Source organism: Crocodylus siamensis, chromosome 3 (genome assembly GCF_052110815.1).
Source record: "Crocodylus siamensis isolate JL-2025a chromosome 3, ASM5211081v1, whole genome shotgun sequence".
NCBI lineage: Eukaryota > Metazoa > Chordata > Crocodylia > Crocodylidae > Crocodylus > Crocodylus siamensis.
In genome coordinates, this window is record NC_143397.1 from 225,006,435 (window position 1) to 225,026,942 (window position 20,508).

Here is a 20,508-nt window from a genome sequence, read left to right on the forward strand (position 1 = left end):
CATAACATATTAACTCCTCCCCATCTCTTAACAGTTTGTAATACCAACATTATCTCATCCCACAACTATCCCCCTTCTAACCCTCCCCTCTCTCTCACCATAATCTCTCAGGTACTCCTCAAGTGAATAGATATTTCTTCTTATCTGTCCTCCACATCTCTCTTACTCTCATCTTCTTTCTCATCATCTCTTTGCATGTAATATTTAAGCTCAAACAGGGCTAGCTGTAAACATTCTGTTATAGTAAAGTCCATTCCCTTCATGATCAGCAAGTTCTTCATTTTCCACAGTGCTGCATTAATACCGACTACCCATGCCCATATCTTCCCTTCTTCCCATCCTTTTTTAACCAATCCATATATCGGGGGCTGGACTCGATGATCTTCCGAGGTCCCTTCCAGCCCTAATGTCTATGAAATCTATGAAATCATTGTCTCAAAAGTTATCTTATAACTCTCTTCTAAAATGTGTAAAAATCTCTGTGCCGTCCTCCGAACTTCCTGTGCAAAGTTGCATTCCCAAAATACATGTACAGTAAAAACTGTGCTATCTGGCACTTTACTAACTGGCATGCTCCATTAACCAGCATGCTGATCGATGCAGCAAAAGTGAAACTAGAAGTCCCACTGTGGCACTTCCAGTTTCGCCAAGTCCCATGGCCTGGGGCAGAGCAGCCTATGCGGGGGCTCCCTCCCTGTCCTCCGGCACACATTGATATGGTAATAGTAAACTTTTCATTAAAATTCTCTCCTTGCTACTCATCATTTCTGTTTGGGCCTCCCTCCCTGTCCCCTGGCACACTGGACGTGGTGGGAGGGGCAGTGGCCTGAACAGGCAGTGGCCCAAACAGATGCCTGTCAGGTAACCACTGTCATTTTTGATTAACTGGCACTCCACATTCTCCCCTGGATGCTGGATAACACAGCTTTTGCTGTACCACTGATTCTTAACCCCCGCTTGCTCCCTCCACTTCTCCCATGGGCATTTTGCTATTCTTCCCAAACCCCACCTATATTGAACCTGAACCTCTCTTCCTGTTAAAACCCTCCTTACCAGTCTCCACATCAGGTCTGCATATTCCTCTTTTAAATCTTCCCCTGTTATCCCTTTCCACACTTGCCTTGCTTGTTGCTCTGACAAATCACCCACCTCATTTACTTTGTCTTTCCATCTGATTTCCTTCAAAATCCTTCTTTTGTCTTTCAAACCCTGTATTCCTAGCCCTTCCAAACCTCATACTTTAATATATTTTCCTGCTCTCCCATAATATATCGACAATATATCGATCAAAAAATATCGATCAAAATCTTGGTCAGAATGTAATAAAAAATCTTACCTCTCCATGGTCCATCTCTCCTATGCCTTCTCCCTAGTCATTGTCCCATGTTCCCTGAGCCTCAAAGTTTCTCTGGTCTCCTTGTCCCCGTTGTTCCAGCTCTGCTCACCTCCCACTTCCAGATTTCATCACCCGGATCCTCCTCTCTGTTTCATAGATTCATAGATGTTAGGGTTGGAAGGGACCTCAAAAGATCATTGAGTCCAGCCCCCTGCATAGACAGGAAAGAGTGCTGGGTTCAGATGACCCCAACCAGATGCCCATCTAACCTCCTCTTGAAGACCCCCAGGGTAGGGGAGAGCACCACCTCCCTTGGGAGCCCATTCCAGACCTTGGCCACTCTAACTGTGAAGAAGTTCCTCCTAATGTCCAGTCTAAATCCACTCTCTGCTACCTTATGGCCATAATTTCTTGTGACCCCCAGAGCCACCTTGGTGAGTAGAGCCTCACCAATTCTTTTCTGTGCCCCCATGATGAATTTATAGGCAGCCACAAGGTCACCTCTCAATCTTCTCTTGCAGAGGCTGAAGAGGTTCAGGTGCCTTAGTCTCTCTTCATAGGGCTTGGCTTGCAAGCCCTTAACCATATAAGTGGCCCTTCTCTGGACCCTCTCCAGGTTATCCACATCCCTCTTGAAGTGCGGCACCCAAAACTGCACGGAGTATTCCAGCTGCGGTCTGACCAGTGCCCGATAGAGGGGAAGTATCACCTCCTTGGTTCTGTTTGTCATGCATCTGCTGATGCATGATAACGTGCAGTTAGCTTTTCTGATGACTTTGTCACGCTGACGACTCATGTTCATCTTGGAGTCCACTAGGACTCCGAGATCCATTTCCGCTTCCATGCTACCGAGCAGATCATTTCCTAGGCAGTAGTTATGCTGGACATTTTTCCTCCCTAGGTGCAGCACTTTGCATTTCTCCTTGTTAAATTGCATTCTGTTGTTTTCTGCCCATTTGTCCAAACTGTCCAGATCTGCCTGTAGTTGTTTCCTGCTCTCTGGTGTGTCCACTTCTCCCCACAGTTTTGTATCATCTGCAAACTTGGACAGAGTACACTTCACTCCCTTGTCCATGCCACTGATGAAGACATTGAAGAGTATCAGTCCAAAGACTGAGCCTTGCGGGACCCCACTACCCACTCCCTTGCAGGTCAATACCGACCTGTCCACCATCACTCTCTGGGTATGACCCTCTAGCCAATTTGCCACTCACCGGACTATGTAATCATCCAAGTCACAGCCTCTTAACTTGTTCACCAGTATGGGGTGGGATACCATATCGAAGGCCTTCCTGAAGCCTAAGTAAACAATATCAACGCCTACTTCTGTGTTGAGGTGTTTTATAACCTGGTCATAAAAAGAGACTAGATTAGTTAGGCATGATCTACCTGCTATGAACCCATGCTGGTTTCCCCTCAGCATAATTTTTCCTGCTGGGCTGTCATATATATGAGCCTTAATAATCTTTTCAAAGACTTTGCCAAGGATTGAGGTGAGACTGACTGGCCTATAGTTGCCTGAATCCTCCTTCCTCCCCTTCTTGAAAATAGGGACCACATTGGCCCTTTTCCAGTCCTTCGGGACCTGTCCCGTATGCCACGAGTGCTCAAATATTCTTGCCAGTGGCTGTGCAGTGATATTAGCCAGTGCCTTCAGTACCCTCGGGTGGAGCTCATCTGGGCCTGCCGACTTAAACACATCCAGTCCTTCGAAGTGACTCTGCAACATCTCAGGGTCAACGCTTGGTCGTCTGGCACCCAGCTGTTGCCTCTCTACAATGTGAGACTTGCTTTGCCCCTCGTTTAGGAAGACTGAGGCAAAGAACTCATTGATGAGTTCAGCCTTGTCCTCCCTGTCTGTCACCAATTGCTTTTGCCCATTCAGTAGTGGTTCTATTCCACCCTAGGCCTTTCTTTTACTCCCTATATATCTGAAAAACAATTTTTTGTTATCCTTAACTTGGGATGCCATCCTCAGCTCCATGGTTCTTCTTCAGCTCTCTCGTTCTTGCTGCTTTTTGGCATGGTTTGGCTGCTCTTTGTCTTCTTCCTGTCACTCTTGTTCTGGCTTGCTTTTCCCTGTGCAGTTTCAGCTGCTTTTGCTTTCATCTTCATGCATCACTGCACCAGCTGCCAAGCAAATTCCAGCTCTTGGTCTGAATCTCCAATTTATGACTCCACTCTATCTGGTCTCTTCTCTCCTTCTCTGATCTTTGCTTCTCTGCTCTCATCCCACCATCATTCATAGCCACCGCCATCTCTCAGGTCTCTATTCTTGCCTCTAGGGTCATTAACTGAGACTGCCGTGATTGATCTGAGCCCACAAAAGGCTGATAAGCAAAATACTGATGCGAACCTACCACAAGGTTAGGTTAGTGCAGTGCATCTGAATAAAATATATGGTAGCATCCATTGAGCGCAGTCCTCCTCAGCTCTGACTTTTTCAAGTCACAGTGAACAACTACATTGCAAACATTTTGACTTCCTCTTCACTTCCACAGCTAAGCTATGCCTTTCTTCCCCATGTCCAATGATTCCTGTTTCTTCACTAGCCTTAAATGTCTGGCAAACATCACTGAATGTGGCCCAAAAAAGTTCACCCAGAATCTCTTTGTTGCCTCTTCTCTCAGCCTGGTGCATATGATTAGTGTGGCCCCACCCTCCATGAGGTGGAGAGGTACAAGGTCACTCCGATTCTCATTTGTGTATAGATTTTTGGAGGATCCCAAGACTCACGACAAGAATACCCAGTTCTAATTAACACATGGATCCTTTATTGGGGTTATCTGGACTACATACACATACTGGGTGGGTCTACATAGAAACATGCTACAGTGGCTTAGCATCGGCAGGCACAAACTGTGATGCCACAGCTATGTCACCATAGAAACATACTCCCTTGGTATAGTGTGTTGCTACAGTGATGTAGTGGCTAAAAGTAACTGTGCACTGCCGGCATGATGCAGTTCAGGCTGTTTCTGCACCATCGTTTAGTACTTCCAAAAGGAGTACTAAATGACACCTCAGGAACAACTGTGCCATAAGGGCTTGTGTATACATGCCCATAGGGTAGAGGTGAGCTGTAGGATCACCATGGCTTGAAATGTTGTTGACCAGCCCAATTAACTATATGGGAAATTATGAGCCTTTTGGCTTTGGAATAATACTATGCATAGGTTGTACTATATATAAGTAGGCACAAAAGCATTGCTTAACTTTGTGTTTATAGTGTACTTCTGCTAAAGCTTGCAGCAGTTTAAAAAAATGTAAATGTGTCAATTCTGGATTAAAATAAGTATGGGTAATAAATGCAAATTACTACAGCTACGTTTATTTTAAGGTCAGTGTTTTCAAATTTTCACCTCACTCCTTATGCTCCGGAGATCAGGGACTGACAGTAAGAAGGGAGGGAAGGGGCTGCAGGGGGCAAAAGTTGCTGGGGGGAGTGGGAAAGAGGGCAAGGGGACATTTGACTCCCCAGATTTATTTTTCCTGCTGTAGCAGTGGGAAGAGGACAAATTCAAGGCAAACTTCCTATAATTAGATTCTGTACTTGGAAAATTATAACAAATTTTAATTTTTCTATATATAGAATCTAATTATTGGGGTGTCATCTTATATTCAGGGTCATCTTATATAAATATGATAGTAGGTGGTACTATCGTACAAGTTGTAATATATGGCTAGGAAAAGTATTTGAAAAAAGCTGCAAGGCAGAGAGAAGATGGAATGGTTTGTTTCTTTTTCTGTAACAATCTCTTAAATGTTTTAACTAAAATACATGCAGAAATACATTTATTTTTCAGTCTTGTAGTGTAACTGTTGCATTTCTTCAGGTGAGCATATGATTAAAATTTTTACAAAATATGACACTAATTCCAAACTAATATGTAAGCTGAACTATACTAAAAAAAGGCACCCTTCTCTTCAGTGAGTAAATAGGCCTTGCAATATGGCCTCAGGTTGAACAAATTATGGTTTTGTCATTCCAAAACAGATCCTCAGGTGTTTATATTGTTTGAAAGATTTTGAAGCAAGGGCTAAGGTCACGAAACTTGAGTTTGTATAGAGAAGAGTAGATGTGATGATTATTCTGTTGCTTAATCTTATTAACCAAATTTCCTGTTAGTACTGAATAAATTCTACTTGATGTGTATGTTATTGCAATGAAATGATAATAAGTACTATAATCAAAGAAACAAAAGTATGAAAAAGTATTTACATGTGTGTTTTCCTAGAAATAACCAATCACTTTCTTGTCTTTTGGGAAAGGCTCCTCTATAATGGGTGCCCTGAAGAATTTTCCATTTAAGTGCTTATAATTAGGGAAGGTATTATTTGCATGAGTAGATATTTTCTACACTTTGAAGAACAGTACCTTTCCAAACTTAAGAGTAAGTCAATTCCTGACCTGTGAGTAAAAAGAAATGTAGCACATTTTAGAGAATATAGCACATTTTTCAATTGATAATTCTCAAAAGTGTTTCAGAAAGGAAAAAACATATAATTTCCATTTTATCATTTTGCAAGTGAAGGCATGGAGTATCTAGTATAAAAAGGTGCAAATCAGTGGTGCACCTAGAGTGGGGTAACTGGGGGATCCTTCTTGGGCACTGACTTGGGGAACAGGTAGAAAAAATGGCTGCCATTGTAGTTGTAAAACTGCACTAGTGGTACGGTGGCAACTTGAAGTTCCACAGCCCCTGCATGCGGCATCTGCTCAACGTGTCTGGGCATGTCCTTATGCCTCTGGTGCAAACTGTATGACTGTTTTGGCCTTTATGATCTGACCATTGTTGCTCGGGGATAGTAGTGGCATAACTGAAATAGGGAATAAAACACAGATGTCAGGCTATCAATTTTGTAGCTTATCAATGAACCATATTTCCACAGCATTGTTAACTGATGTTTACAAGGGAAGCAGTGGTGGGACTGTACTTTGAACTACTTTTTACTCATCTTGGAGGAACTGATGTAGTGGAATTTTATATCTTTCTGATGGAATATAGATAGACTAATTTCATGAGAGGGACTTAAAAATGTCCATTTCCCCCTCACATGGATTAGTTAGTTTCAGGAATTAACGTTTCTTTTCTTAGAGGAAAAAATCAATAAAAGCTATGCCCTAGAGTCGTAAGTTATCTGAGGAGCCCCATGCAGCTAGCCTACTACTTTTCACTATTTTTATGGTGATACATTTTTCAAATACAAATATTTCAGTGATACACAGTATGATGCTATACAATGAAGTATAGAACCTAAAGACTATTTCTTACGGTATTTTGTAGGTCCCAATATGGACTTCAATAATACGTTTTTCACTTGCTATTTTTCTCCATTATGTTTTTTAAAAGATCTAACTCCAGTGTCTGAGGGCAAGCTTCTGGACTGGCTTTAAAGCCCTGAAAACTGTTTACCATTTACCTTTCCTTCCTCTTTCCTCTGAAAAGCTCAGTGTTGTAAGCACCATCTTTCTGGCTAAGGAGGGCTGTACTCCCTTCTGAGCACATCAATGCAGCTTTTTAATTAGCTATACTGTTGCTTATTTCCTTTTCCACAGGAGTTAAACTTTAATGGACTTTAATAATAGCCCTCATTTTGTGTTAGTTTGTTTGAGGATTTGTAATTAGTGAGCAAAGTGTTAAAAGCGGTGGATAGAAAATGAGATATTCTAGGGAAAATCTTATCTTTTTTTATTCTTTAGTTTGGCAGCTATAGGATGTAATGCAATAGTATGGTATAATTAAGCCTGAATGTTGAACAGAAAGAGTTAAAAATAATCTTTTGCCTTTGTGAACACCTATTTTTCAGATTTTAAACAGCATTCAGTGTGCACATTACACTGCAAAATCTGTGTTCCATCAAAATGAACGGTTTTACTGTCTGCTCATTGACTTATTGTACTGTGTGAACACAAGAGTAATAGGTTTCTAAGACCAGGGTTTCCTTGGGGTTAGGGAGGTGTGGATTACTTGATAAAATGATTGTTTTGACCACTAATAACATAGCTGATTGTATGCAATAAACTTTCAAAAGCTGCTGCAGACTTCATGTTTTTGAATGTACTGTGTATGAGTTGCCATTTATTTTGAAAGAATATTTTAAATTCATGTTATAAATCTGTGCCTCATGTCTATATGTATTATGCCTAATTGAACCATATAACAGAATAGAATGTACAGTATGTTGTTCATTTTACCTGTGCACTGCGCATAAATTAATATGGTTAAGAGCTGAATATTTTATACATGGTACAGTGTAGCTTTTCAAATACTAGAGACAAAAAGTCTATTGTTACATTCTCATTACTACATATTATCATATGAAGAATATGGCATCTATTTGGAGTGGTCTTTCTGTGTTGTACAGCTGCCTCCACATTAAGTGAAAAAAGACCTACATACACGGTCACTGGTGTTAGTCATTTTTATAGGGGAGGAAAGGAGGAGGGGAAGATGCAGAAATCCTCCTCCTCTTAGAGAGTAGTAACAGTGTGAGGATGCCTTGTCTTCATTTTTATTACTTCTGAGATTTTATTGCTGGCAGCCAGATGTGCTGAAACTCCTGACGACAGCATCTATTCACTGCATGTTTTTAATAGGCTTAGAGAAATATGAGTAGAGTACATGAAAGCAGCTCAGCCTCACACTTCAGCTGGGAATGCCCAAAAAGCTTACTGCTGTTTAGAATTCTTGCTACAGTCAGGAGAAAGCCGCACGGGTACTAAATCTTCTACGACTGAATTAGAAGAATAATGACTGTACAATTAACTATCAACCCTTGCTCATTTAGGCACAGTTTTTACAGAGACCAGGAGAAATATGGAACTTGATTGGCATGTTTGCATTTGATGGTGTCTGCAGAACAGATGACTTTTAAGACAGGTGGTGAGGAAAAATAGAAGGGAAGGAAAGAAAGAAAATGCAATTTGAGACATTGCGCCAGGTCTGCAATTCTGTTTTATCTCATTTTCATGGGGTTTTCTCATCCCCTCCAAATATTTTACAAAATGATCTTTTTGGACAAACACTGAACAACGCTAGGTAAGTAGAAATAAAGTATTTATCCTTATTCATTGCTATGCTAGTCATGACAGTCTATCTACATGCATGCCTCCAGTAGGCAGCCTTTATAATCATACTTTAAAACATTTGTATTTTTATTGTGGCATTGAGTCTATTTCATTTGTAATTGTCTGTTCTATACTAGGATTAAATTAAACTTATTCTGCAATAATAAAAGCGGCATAATGAAAATATATTTAAAGAGGCTATGTATCTTTGAAACACATTAGGTATCATTATAAGGTAGCATTATTAGGTATAATCTTTAAAGCATATTAAATATGCAAAAGCAAATATGTCCAGGGAAGCAATTTCTGTGTGGATGAAGCAGTGAAAGGATTAAATGTTCAAGGATGTGTCTATTTAAGCATAGATAATTTGTTGGAGGATGTAAAATCGCAGTCCTGCATACAATTGCAAAAATATGCAGAAGGCAGTCTCTTGTTTTAAGACTTAGTATCTCTCTGTTGTGTTTTTCAGTAATCTTTTAACTAGACATATTATAGATGATCAGTAGATGCTTTGCAGTACCTCAGTCAGTTTTGAAGCCTATTCTTTTTACAAATAGCTATTGTTTTATGGGAAGTGGAGATAGTAGAGATAAATATTGTTTGCTGCTATGATGAGATTGTTAAATTATAAAGAGGTTTTTAGCTTTATTTTTTCAGGGTAAATTCCATTAAATGTTACCCATTATCTTTATTGCATTGTTGGGTAAATGTTTAGAACTTTTTTCACATTAGCATTAAAGATTGAAAATGAAAGAAATGAAGTATTTTATGTGAAAGACTACCTGGAGGCAGATAAGGGAAAGGGAGAATTCTGTAGTTTTTTTTATAATGATAGTGCACTAATGGAAACATTCTGGAAAAGGGGAAGTAATCATGCATAGAATATAGAGAACATTTTTATTTTCTCTCTGTGGGAAAAGCCCCTATAAATGGGATTTCCTTTCTCAAATACCACCATTTTACATTTAGTAAATCATACAATTATTATTTTATTTCATAGAATATTATTTTAAAGATTTATCATGGCTGCTAATATCTCTTGTACTCATCTAGTAATTTTAAATTGTTCTTTTCAAGTTTTATTGCTGTAGGGGTAATTTCCTAATTAGACATGCAAAATTATGTAGGCACATATTTAATTAAGATATAACAGGAAATTAAAATTAATACACTTAAAGAATTAAAGTATTTTTTTTCCAAAAACAAAGGAAATTCTGTGTCAGAGGTAAGAATTTTATCCTAAAATGCATTTTTTGTACCCCTTGACATCTTTGAAGAGCTACAAAACAGAGCAATAATTTGTGTACTGTCAGTTGTGCTTATAAAACAGTGGACATCTCGAAGTGCAGTCTCAGGCCTGCAGCCACCACCAAAACCTAAGCAGTTGTACTTATACTCCACAAACCTATTCCTGATTTACTCATATTTGCTTTTGCAGTGATCAAAATATACGCTCCATATAAAAGGATTTATTTTATGCTCCTGTGAGTTTTTGTGTAGAAGCTGCGAATGGTACCATTTACAAATCATGAGATATATTATATTGCATTTTATATGCCTGAGATTTGTGTTTATTTCACAGGAGTGGTTAATGAGAGAGGCTCACTAGGAACCCTAATCTTCAACTCAGTATGGTTTATAATTTTAGGCTGCCATGTAGAGTATTTCAAGCTAGATGTGCTCTTGGTGTAAAGAACAGGTTGTGCTGTTTTGTAACAGTATACAGCAGTAACAGGGATAACCTAAGCTATGTGTACTGTGGTAATTACATTTAAACTCTTTTATTAGTTGAAAGTTATTTAATGTTGTTATGTAAATACGGTCTGTCTAGCTAAGTAACAGTGTTTTAAATTTGTTTTGATAGGCCTCCAAAGAAGTCATATTTAATAGTCACCAAAGTACAGGTCCTGCTTATATTTGTTTTGGAGATAACTTACCTATATTATTTATTTCATTATTTTAAGTAAATGATTTTCTAATTAAACCATTATATACTGCATCTTTCATTTTAGATTTTTTTTTTCCCACTGGAAGATTTGGTTGGTTAGTGTCAAGCTATTGCTCAAAACTAATTGCTCAGTTCAGGCATTAACCATTAATTTTTTTAGCATTGTGGAGAAGGAAACACTTTTAACAAATAACAGTTTGTGCTTTTGAGATATATAAATATGGTCTTCATACTTAAATGTCTATTCATGACATTAAGCAGATATGATCCTGCTTTTCAGGTTTCCATTTTTGTTTCTATTTAGTTTTCAATTTTTATTTTAAAATAACACAGACTATATAGAAAGATACCTGCTACCGTGAAACATAACAAGACCACATCTGTTAATATATTAAATACCACTATGGAACAAGGATATGAATACTGTATATTATACAATGTAAAATGCAGTCTAAGGTTCATAAAAAGGGGAAGGTAGTTAATGCACATAGTTTAAGCAGGAAACACATACCTATTCATTTCTTAACATGATCAAGGTTCTTAAACTAGGGATCATTAATCTTTTCTGGAAGGCTTCGGGGTGCTGCAGTTTTGTTTTGAGAAGCCCTGATGATCTTAGTATTGGCTTCTCACACCCAGGGTACTATAGCAAGGCCATAGATAAAGCTGTCTTTTATCCTTTCACTTAGAAACCCCGACTGGACAGGCCTTTTATTATTTATTATTTTTATTGCAGGAACATGTAGAAACTCCAAATGAAACAGTCCCTCTTTTCTTTTAGATTGATATTACCTTTTAAATGGGAGTTAAATAGGAGTTACAGATGCTATAAGGATCTTAGGGAGCAATATTACTATTTGGCTCACCTGTGCTATCTAAACATTATTCTTCAGATATTGTGGGTGCAAATCTGATATGCTGATATTTACTTTTCACAAAGCCTGAAAGGCTCTTCCCTGACATTACCAAGTGCAGCCAGTTGAAGCAGTAAGAGCTAAGAGTTTATTTCAAAACTCTGGTCTTCTTGCATTGTGGATCATAATGTTATGTACTTGCACACTGGTTTACTTTCTCTTTAACTGTGATTGTTATAAAATTTCAGGCTTGAGAAAGTCACTAGAATTTTTTTGGAAAAAAAAAAATTCTGTACTTAGTGAGTAGCTGGAAAAAGCACCCCTTCCTTATAGCTTTTTTCCCCCCCTTGCAGCATAAGTAAGTGCAGAAAACGAAATCTGTTTATGCTTTATTCTGTTTTACACAGTCATCTGATGGCCTTATAATTATAATGCCTGCATTTGCTACAGTCCAATTTTTAGGGAAGAATATAAAGGACCCTTTGATTTTTGGCTTCTACAATGTTTTGATGACTTAACTCATTTCTTTTTAAATTCAGATGACTAAAGACACCAAATGAAAGCAGTTCTGTTTAATAAAAGGCCTTAATTAATTGGATACATTAGCTGGATTTTGTGCTTGTATTTAAAGCTGAATGTACAACTATTGTGCTGTCAGATGCTGTATTTTAGCAGCATGCTTTGTCCTGCACTGGAGTTCACAATAGCTTTGGGCAATATTCAGATTACCACATCATTGTATAATGATGAGGATCCTTTGGGACTAAAATTGATACAAACTGTACAGAATAATGAGTCAAATGTTACTATTTTCGCTATATATATTTACAACTTTTTTTTTGAATGGAAAACCAAATATTTACCTCTAACTGCTTTCTTTCTTTCTCTGTCTCTGTCACTTCTCTCTCTCTCTCTTTTTTCTAGAGCAGGGCGAAGGTGAATTTGTTGTTCAGGTTGGCCACATAGGGGCATAAGATGACTAACATCTTCCCCGAAAAAATAGTAAAAACGTTGTTCTTATCACAGACTCAGATACACAGCAGTGGCCTGTGGTTTATACTGTGATATGAGAAAGATTCCAGCATTAAACTGTAAAGTATACTTTTATTTAACCAAAAAATAATTATTGGAGATTCTTAGCCTCGCAAGATTTTGACAAGGTGATAAGCACAGATGACAGTGATTGCTTTTTTTAGAATTTGATTTCTAAAAAATATAAATGGCTGGCCTGAAAATAAAATCAGATCTCATACTGAAAATACAATAATTCTAGCAATAGCATGTTATCTATTTTAGCCCACATATTTTGACTTTTAGCTATAACTATCAGCTATCTAACTACCAGTTTGTTTTCTAATGAAATTACCATGTGATGTTCAGGATTATTGACATAGAAGTTTGTTATATTAATAATTACTTTGGAACTGAAGAAACAAAAATGAGCTCTTTCTTATTTAACAGCAATTTGAAGTTCTGTGTATGCAGTATGCAAAGTTTGTGTGCTCTGAACTCTGTATCAAATCACACACATATATAATGTATTGTTAAAAAAGACAAAGATAAAATATGATGATAACATGAGAACTAAAAATATTGTCTGTATTCTGACATATAGTAGTGAATATTAACCAAGTATGCCTCCACTTGTATTAGACATGTATCTTGGCTATCCTCCTTTATAGTTTTATTGTTGAGATTTTTCATCTTTTCCTTCACCTCTATTTTTCTTACTTCTTTACTAGATCAGCTGAAGTTTGTTTTTACTCATTTTTTCAAAATTTGCGACTGTTCAGCTTTATCAGATACAAAAATATGCTGTAAAGGAGTATTTATTTGCATTCTCTCTGTCTTAAAAAAGTAGATACTGTTAAGTAATAGGTAGTAATCAAGAATGTAAAATGTTATCATATTTTTAATTTATCAGCTTTTGTCTTACCTGGTAATCAGCGCTCTAAGCTAGCATCCTGATAGCAAAACATCTCTGTTTTGCTTTAGCACAACAGTTGCAAAGCAGTAGGTATTCATGTTATGCACCAATTTTTTGTTTATTCTTTTTGTTGTAACTAGTTTTTATAGTACCATGTAGCTAGTAGAGTTCCAGTGATACTGATTCAGAGCCAATGTTTGTATAAAGATCTGTGTATAGTTTTAAAATCAACAAAATGTTGTAATGTTCAGTAGATGAGTTCTGGTGTGAAAAAAAAAAAAGACAACAACATTTAATGTCCACATTTACACTTTACATGTTTCAAAAAAGCTGCATAAATATTTACAATTACCAGACTTAAAAAAGCATCCTCCTAGAATGAAAACAGAGTTTTACCAAAAATTATACTTTTGAAAAAAATGAGGGTTGAGTTATAATTAACTAATGCTAGTCCTACAATATAGTGACTATTGGAAGTTGATGGGCTACATGATCATTCATTTAATTTTCTATAACTTCTTTTTTTCCCTAAATCTATGGAAGAAGCCCAGTTAAGATCCACTGCTGTATTATGAGAGGGGTAAGGCCAACTGGGACAGAAGCAAGTACCTGAAAAGGAAGAAGCTTCTCTCACAGAATATATAAGGGGTAATAGGACAATGGCTGTCTGTAGACTTGAGAGAAGTAAGTTAGCCTGGTTAATCTGAAGTTAGGCAGAAGTTTTGTTGTCTTTGTCTGTAGTCTTGGAAGGAGTGGGCAGAAGGGTAGTGGTAGAGTTCAGGTTCAGTAGCCAGCATCTGCATCTCTGTTCTGCAGCCGTTTTGCTCTATTATCTCTGAGCCACGGATGACCCAGAGATATTAGGTATTACAGACCTCCCTCCATTCCTGCAGTGTTTCATTTATAGGACAAGTGTGATAGCCAACATAAGTCCTCTCCGCTTAACCCCTCCAGCCTTCCATTTTATCTTGGGAGAAGCAGGAATGGAGCTGCTGCTCATCCCCTGGCATCAGGCTATTAGTCTTAGAGAGGTTCTCTGTCTCATTCCCTCTATCTGTCTATTCCCAATCCCCTCCCTCTTATCTACTATCCCATCTCTAAGAAGATCCCTTTATCTTGCTATCACATTTTTCATTGCAGAAGGTAAGGAAGAGGTTCTGGTGCTTCCCAGTTATCTATCTACAGTTTCTATCTCTAAAATTTTTAGTAGAATTTCCCTGGTCCTCCAACCCAGTCCATTCAGATTTCTTGAAGGCACAAAGGTACTCTCTGAATCTCTTAGGATTGTGTGCCTTCAAAGGATCTGAAGCAGGATTTTTTTCTCTACTCTTCAGGCATCAACTGCTGAAAGTATAAATGTCTGCCTGGGTAGGCTTCTATCTCCAATCAAGAGATAAAATAAGAGGGGTCAGGCATTGCTTATTATAATGTTCAGGACTTACATAATATATTAAGCCAACAACTTTAAACACCCATTACAGGTTTCCCTCACTTTTTTGGGTTCTTTATATGTGAATTTGCTGTTATGCAATGAGCATATTTAGACCCATAATTTGTTATATGTGAGGAAAATTCACTCTTATGCAATCAATATAGACACCCCCCTCTGCCCAAGCAGGTAAGTCTGTGGGGGAAAAGGAAAGGGCCATGGCCCTGCTCATCCCAGCCCCGGCTGCAGTGGCCCCAGCAGCAGCCAATGCCAGTAGCCTACAGCTGCTGGGCTGCACCATGCTCCGCCTGTTCCCCTGCGCCTGGGCTCACCCAAACTCCTGGGCTGTGCCGTGCTGTGATGTAGGCAGCTGGTGGTTAGGCAGGAGTGCTGCGAGAGGGGTTTGCTGTGCAGGCCAGCCCCTCCCCCCACAATCGTCTATGGAGTCCAGCCTGGATAGCTTAACTATTTACAGGTTTATTAATACACAGGTAACCATATTTACAGACTTTTAAGAAAGTATTGGTAAATATGTACAATATCAAGATTCCCGTAGCTCTCAGCCTCTCATTATAAGGCCTGTTTCCCAGTCCTCTGATCATGTGTGTGGCTCTCCTCTGCTCTCTCTCAAGCTTCTCCACATCCTTTTAAAATTGTGGAGCCCAGAATTGGATACAGTACTCCAGCTGCGGCCTCACCAAGGCTAAGTACAATGGGAGGATCACATCCTGAGATTTGCTAGAGAAGCATCTATGAATGCAAGCCAGAGTTTTGCTCACTTTGTCAGCAGCAGCATCACATTGGTGGCTCATATTCATCTTGTGGTCATTCATTATCCCCAAGTCCCTTTCGGCCATGGTGCTAGCAAGTATAGCACTGCCGAACCTATAAGCATGCTGCGGGTTTTCCTTATCAAGGTGAAGTACCTTGCATTTTTCAGAGCTGAAAGCCATCAGGTTTTCCTCTGCTCATTTTCTGAGCCTGTCAAGGTCGCCTGGATCACCATCCTGTCCTTGGGAGTGGACGCCTTACCCCAAAATTTGGTGTCATCAGCAAACTTGGCCAGTCCGCTCCTGACACCAACGTCCACATCATTAATGAAGATGTTGAAAATGATAGGTCCAAGAATGGAGCCTTGGGGGACCCCACTGGTCATGGCACTCCACAATGATTGACTTCTGTCAACTGCCACTCTCTGGGTCCAACCTTGAAGCCAGTTCCCTAGCCAGCAGACTGTGATGTAGCCGAGGCCATAGTTGGCCAGTTTTTCTATAAGACGATTGTAGAATACCAGATTGAAAGCTTTTTTAAAGTTGAGATATATGACGTTGATCTCTTCTCCCTTGTCCAGGTGAAATGTCACCTGGTGGTAGAAGGAGATGAGATTGGTCAGGCAAGAACTACCCACAACAAACCCATGCTGGCTATCCCTCAAGAAGTTGCCTTCAGCCAGTTTGTCAAGAATGGTCTCTCTGATGATTTTCTTCAAGATCTTCCCAGGGATGGAGGTCAGGCTGATGAGCCTGTAATTCCCTGGATCTACTTTTCTTCCTTTCTTGAAGATAGGCACCACATTGGCCTGCTTCCAGTTCTTGGGCACTTTGCCTGAGTGCCATGAATTCTCGAAGATCCATGCCAGTGGCTGAGCTATGATGCTTGCCAGCTCCTTAAGTACCCTGAGGTGTAAGCTGTCTGGGACAGCTGACTTGAAGGTGTCCAACCTCTCAAGGTGTTCCTTCACATGGTCAACATAGATGTGGGTTGATAGTTCTCCCTTGTCCTGGCCGTCCCATACCATAGGGGGCAGGGCCCTCCCTTGGGGCTGGTGAAAAATTGACACAAAATACCTGTTGAGCAGGTTGGCATTTTCCTGGACGTCAGTTGACCCATCTGGTTTAGCAGGGGTCCAGTGTTACCCTTGCTTTTCCTCCGGTTCCCCACAAATCTAAAAAAGGACTTTTTATTGTCCTTGATATGTGTAGCCAGTTGGAGTTCAGTTGCAGCCTTGGCTTTCCTGGTTCGCTCCCTATAGGTACAGACCAGTGCAAAGTACTCCTCCTTTGGGGTGGATCTAGCCTTCCATCCATTATAGGCCTTTCTTTTTAAACACAGGAGGTGCACTAGTTTCCTGCAGAGCCAAGGGGGCTGCTGTGCCATTTTACTGCCTTTCCTCCAAGACGGGATAGACATTGCTTGTGCTTTCAGGATCGCTCCCTTGAGGAGCAATCACTCTTCCTGAACACCCCTCCCCTTTGGGTCATGTTCCCTTAGGGCCTTACCAACAAGCCTCTAGAGCTTGTCAAAGTCAGCTTTCTTGAAGTCAAGGACTTCTGCTTTGCTGACTGAGTTGCCTGCTTTACAGCAGATAGTGAAGGTGATCAGCTCATGGTCTCCGTCTCCTGGCTTCCCTTCGATCATTAGGTCACTGATTAAGTCATCCCCTGTTGCCAGTACCAGGTCGAGCAGAGCTTTGCCTCTCGTCAGACCATAGACTTATTGAGTCAGATAGACCTCATCCACACACGAGGAAGCTTTGCGACTGTTTGGATGTGGCCGAGTGCTCTTCCCACGAGATGTCAGGGTAGTTGAAATCTTCCGTGACAACCATGTGTGCAGCCTCAGCTAGTTCCCTGGCAAATTCCTGATCAAGCTCTTGATCCTAGCTAGGAGGTCTGTAGTAGATACTCACCATTGTGTCCCCTGTGCCTTGTTTGCCACAGATTTTGACCCAGAGAGTCTCCAGTTGTCCCCCTTGGGTGCCAATGTCAGCTTGCAGGGATGTGTAACTTTCCTTGACATAGAGAGCTACCCTTCTCCCACCCCTTTTGCCCACACGATCACTCCTGTTTACCTTTGTTGGGGCTTGGGTTGCCTTGTGCAGGTCTCAAAACCCAGGCCCTGGGGGACCTAAGCCAAACCACACTGGTGCCTCTGGGTGCCCAGCCTTAAGCTGGGGAGGGGGTTGCAAACCTGAGAAGCCTGGCACTGCTCCCAGACTTTGGGATGCCATGTACTACCGTGTGCACCGAGTCCTCAGCCGCACACCAAGGGTGGTAGACCCAAACCACCAGGTGCGGGTCAGGTGACCCCATGCACCATTGCATGCACCGGGGTTCTTGTCCACATGCCGAGGGAAGCAGACCTAAGCCATCTTGTGTAGCTCCCAGGGTCTGGTGGCCCTGTGCACCGCTATGTGCACCGAGTATCCAGGGACCCGAGCTGCCTTCTGCAGCTCCCAGGGTCTGTCCCATGCACTGCACTGTGCACTGGCTGGGGCTGTAGCTGAAGCTGCTTGCTGTTTCGGGTCCCACTGAGGGAGTCATCAGGGGCTCTTCTGGGCTACAGCTGCTGCCCACTGGGCAGCTCTCCCCAGCTCTTCTTATCCCTACTGCTGCTTCTCTGTCTTTTGACACATCTCCCAAATGCTGGGCACGCAGCTCCTTTGATTCACTCCAGAGGCTCTGGCTCTGAAGGCTTGCTGGACCTGAAGGATGCAGGCTTCAATCAAGTCTGGGAGGCTCTTTGCCCCACCACTCTGTGTAAGGGGTGGGACTGGGAGGAGCTCCCGGAGCCACAGGTGCCTTGTTGGGGCCATCCAGGGCCCTACCTTCTGTCCTGTTGGGGATCCTTATCCTTATCTTGCTGGGATCCTATGACCCCAGCTGAATTCCTGCCCCTCAGGCAGGGGGATGGACTCGATGATCTTCCAAAGTCCCTTCCAGCCCTAATATCTGTGAAATCTGTGTAGAATCACAGAATCAGTGAGTCAGAAGGGACCTAGACAGATCATCTAGTCCGACCTTTACCTGATTGGTGGATGGACTCCCCCAGTCAAAATGAAGGTTTTCTGAGCCCATTTGAGCCGGGCTGAATTGGTTAGTCTGCCACACGTGAAATCTTGGTCAGAGAACTTAATGGAGTTCTCCAAGTTCACACACCAATTAGTAAGCACACTTGGTATTGAAACTTAGGTTGTCTCTTATCTTTTCTTTCACATCTCTCTGTTTTTCCTTCAGTTCTTTTTTGGAATTTGACTGATGTTATATCTGCTGAGCTCTTTTTAAATTTATGGAATTATATAGATTGATTATGGCAATTCTTATCATTTTCCTTCTCAGCAATAATAGTGGTAGTGCATTGTGGGAACATGGTTCTCCAAGAAATCAAATGATCCCTATTTGGAGTATAGTATTTTGGATATAACATGCTTCAAATGTTCGTTTCCAAAGTACCAGGTCTAACGTAAGGCTTTGCTGCTTTTATCACTTATGTCATCTCTAAACATAAAAGGTATGACTTCATAATAGTTTGGGAGAACTTTTTAATACTTAGGACACTGGATCCAGAAAGCAGGCCTAAGTCATTATACATAGTGATGCACACTGGGCCTTTAGAACAGTGGTTCTCAACCTTTTCACAATCAGGGCACCCACCCCTCCACAACTTCCTTGAATGTGATAGCACCTGATTAGAGAACCACTGTTGTGCTGCCTCAGCTTACTTCAGTGCTTCTCAACTAAGTGATGGTGCTGCCAGGTAAAATTGCCCCCACCTCTGCTGCAGAGCCAGACCAGGAAAGGATGCAAAATGTATGTACTTTTGCCTGCATTAGGGCTCTATGATCAGCCTAAAGCAGGCCCAGCTCATGCTACAGCTGTTTCCAGTTTGACCATGCATGGGATCTCCTGGAAACAGAAGCACAATGGGCTGGTAGGTGGAAATGGCAGTGTTTCCAGGAGGAGAATGCCAGGGAGCCAAACTAGGAAGGGCAGCAGCATGAGCCAGCTTTTCTGACAGTTTTAGAGTTGCAAGAAAACCCAAATGTAAGCAGTGTGTGTGTATGCCACAGCCCTGCCCATGGCAGGGGGTCGGACTAGATGATCTGTCTAGGTCCCTTCTGACTCACTGATTCTGTGATTCTACACAGATTTCACAGATATCAGGGCTGGAAGGGACTTTGGAAGATCATCAAGTCCAGCCCCCTGCCTGAGGGGCAGGAATTCAGCTGGGGTCATAGGATCCCAGCAAGATAAGCATCCGAATTTCTCCTGAAGGTGTTCATGGTAGGTGTTTGAACCACCTCTGATGGCAGGCTATTCCTGACCTTGGGGGCTCGGACAGTAAAGAAATTCTTTCTTATTTACAACCTGAAATGGTCCTGCAGTAGTTTATAACCGTTTGACCTTGTCATCCTGTGGGGCGCTCTGGTGAACAATTGTTACCCCACATGGGGCAGTTTTATTTGGATACAGCAGCAGCACCTGTTTTGTGGCACCCCTGAGAGGGTCCCATAATACCCTGGTTGAGAACTCCTGCTTTAGAAGAACAAAATGTTCAACATAGTGTACACAAAGAAATCTACACACCTCTAATTAGTACAGAAGTGTTACAAATCAAGTGGTGTCTGCTTTTCAAAACAATAGCTAAACAAAATATTGCCTTAAAAGGTACTCTGCATTAAGCAGCCTGGCTGGAAAAAGCTGTACAATTGCTTCTGCTTGCAATATTGGCTTGCTAAAGTAGTCTAAGAGATGCAGGAATACTACTTCCTATAGTTTGTTCTCTCTGAGTTATTGATTTTTTAATTTACTAGTTTTTTCCCCTTTTGATTTTGTAGGACAGTGGCGGTACTTCTGAGGAAGAGATGTTTTATATGGGAAACCCTGCCAGAAAAAGCCTCTCAACTACTGCTTGACCTGAGAAAGGGAAGCATAGAAATAAAAAGGGGAATTTAGTTGCCCTTCATCTGAAAAGTGAAGGTTTCTGAAACAAAGTACAAATTTTCAACACAGATAAAGACATTTTAATAACTGAACCTTTAAAGCCTTAGCATAATTTACAAGACTTTAAGAAAAGTAATTCCAAGAGAGATTGGAATACTGGTGAATAGGATTAGGGTCAGAAATCTATAAGGATTTTATAAACCAGAATAGTTAAAG

The 20,508-nt window shown here is 40.8% G+C and overlaps 1 protein-coding gene across 3 annotated transcripts in view; it reads left to right on the top strand.

The window, feature by feature from the left end:
* The window catches only part of RIMS2 (regulating synaptic membrane exocytosis 2), an 899,878-nt gene that overhangs the window by 277,797 nt on the left and 601,573 nt on the right, over positions 1–20,508 (top strand). Inside the window, exon 1 of one of the 3 annotated variants that reach the window (XM_090040479.1) lies at positions 7,968–8,379. The exons of the other annotated variants lie outside the window; for them this stretch is intronic. Within the exon in view, the coding sequence (XP_089896605.1) occupies positions 8,258–8,379 (122 nt within the window). The 5' untranslated portion in view covers positions 7,968–8,257. Of the gene's footprint in view, positions 1–7,967; positions 8,380–20,508 lie in introns of those variants that run through there. 3 annotated transcript variants of the gene reach the window in all.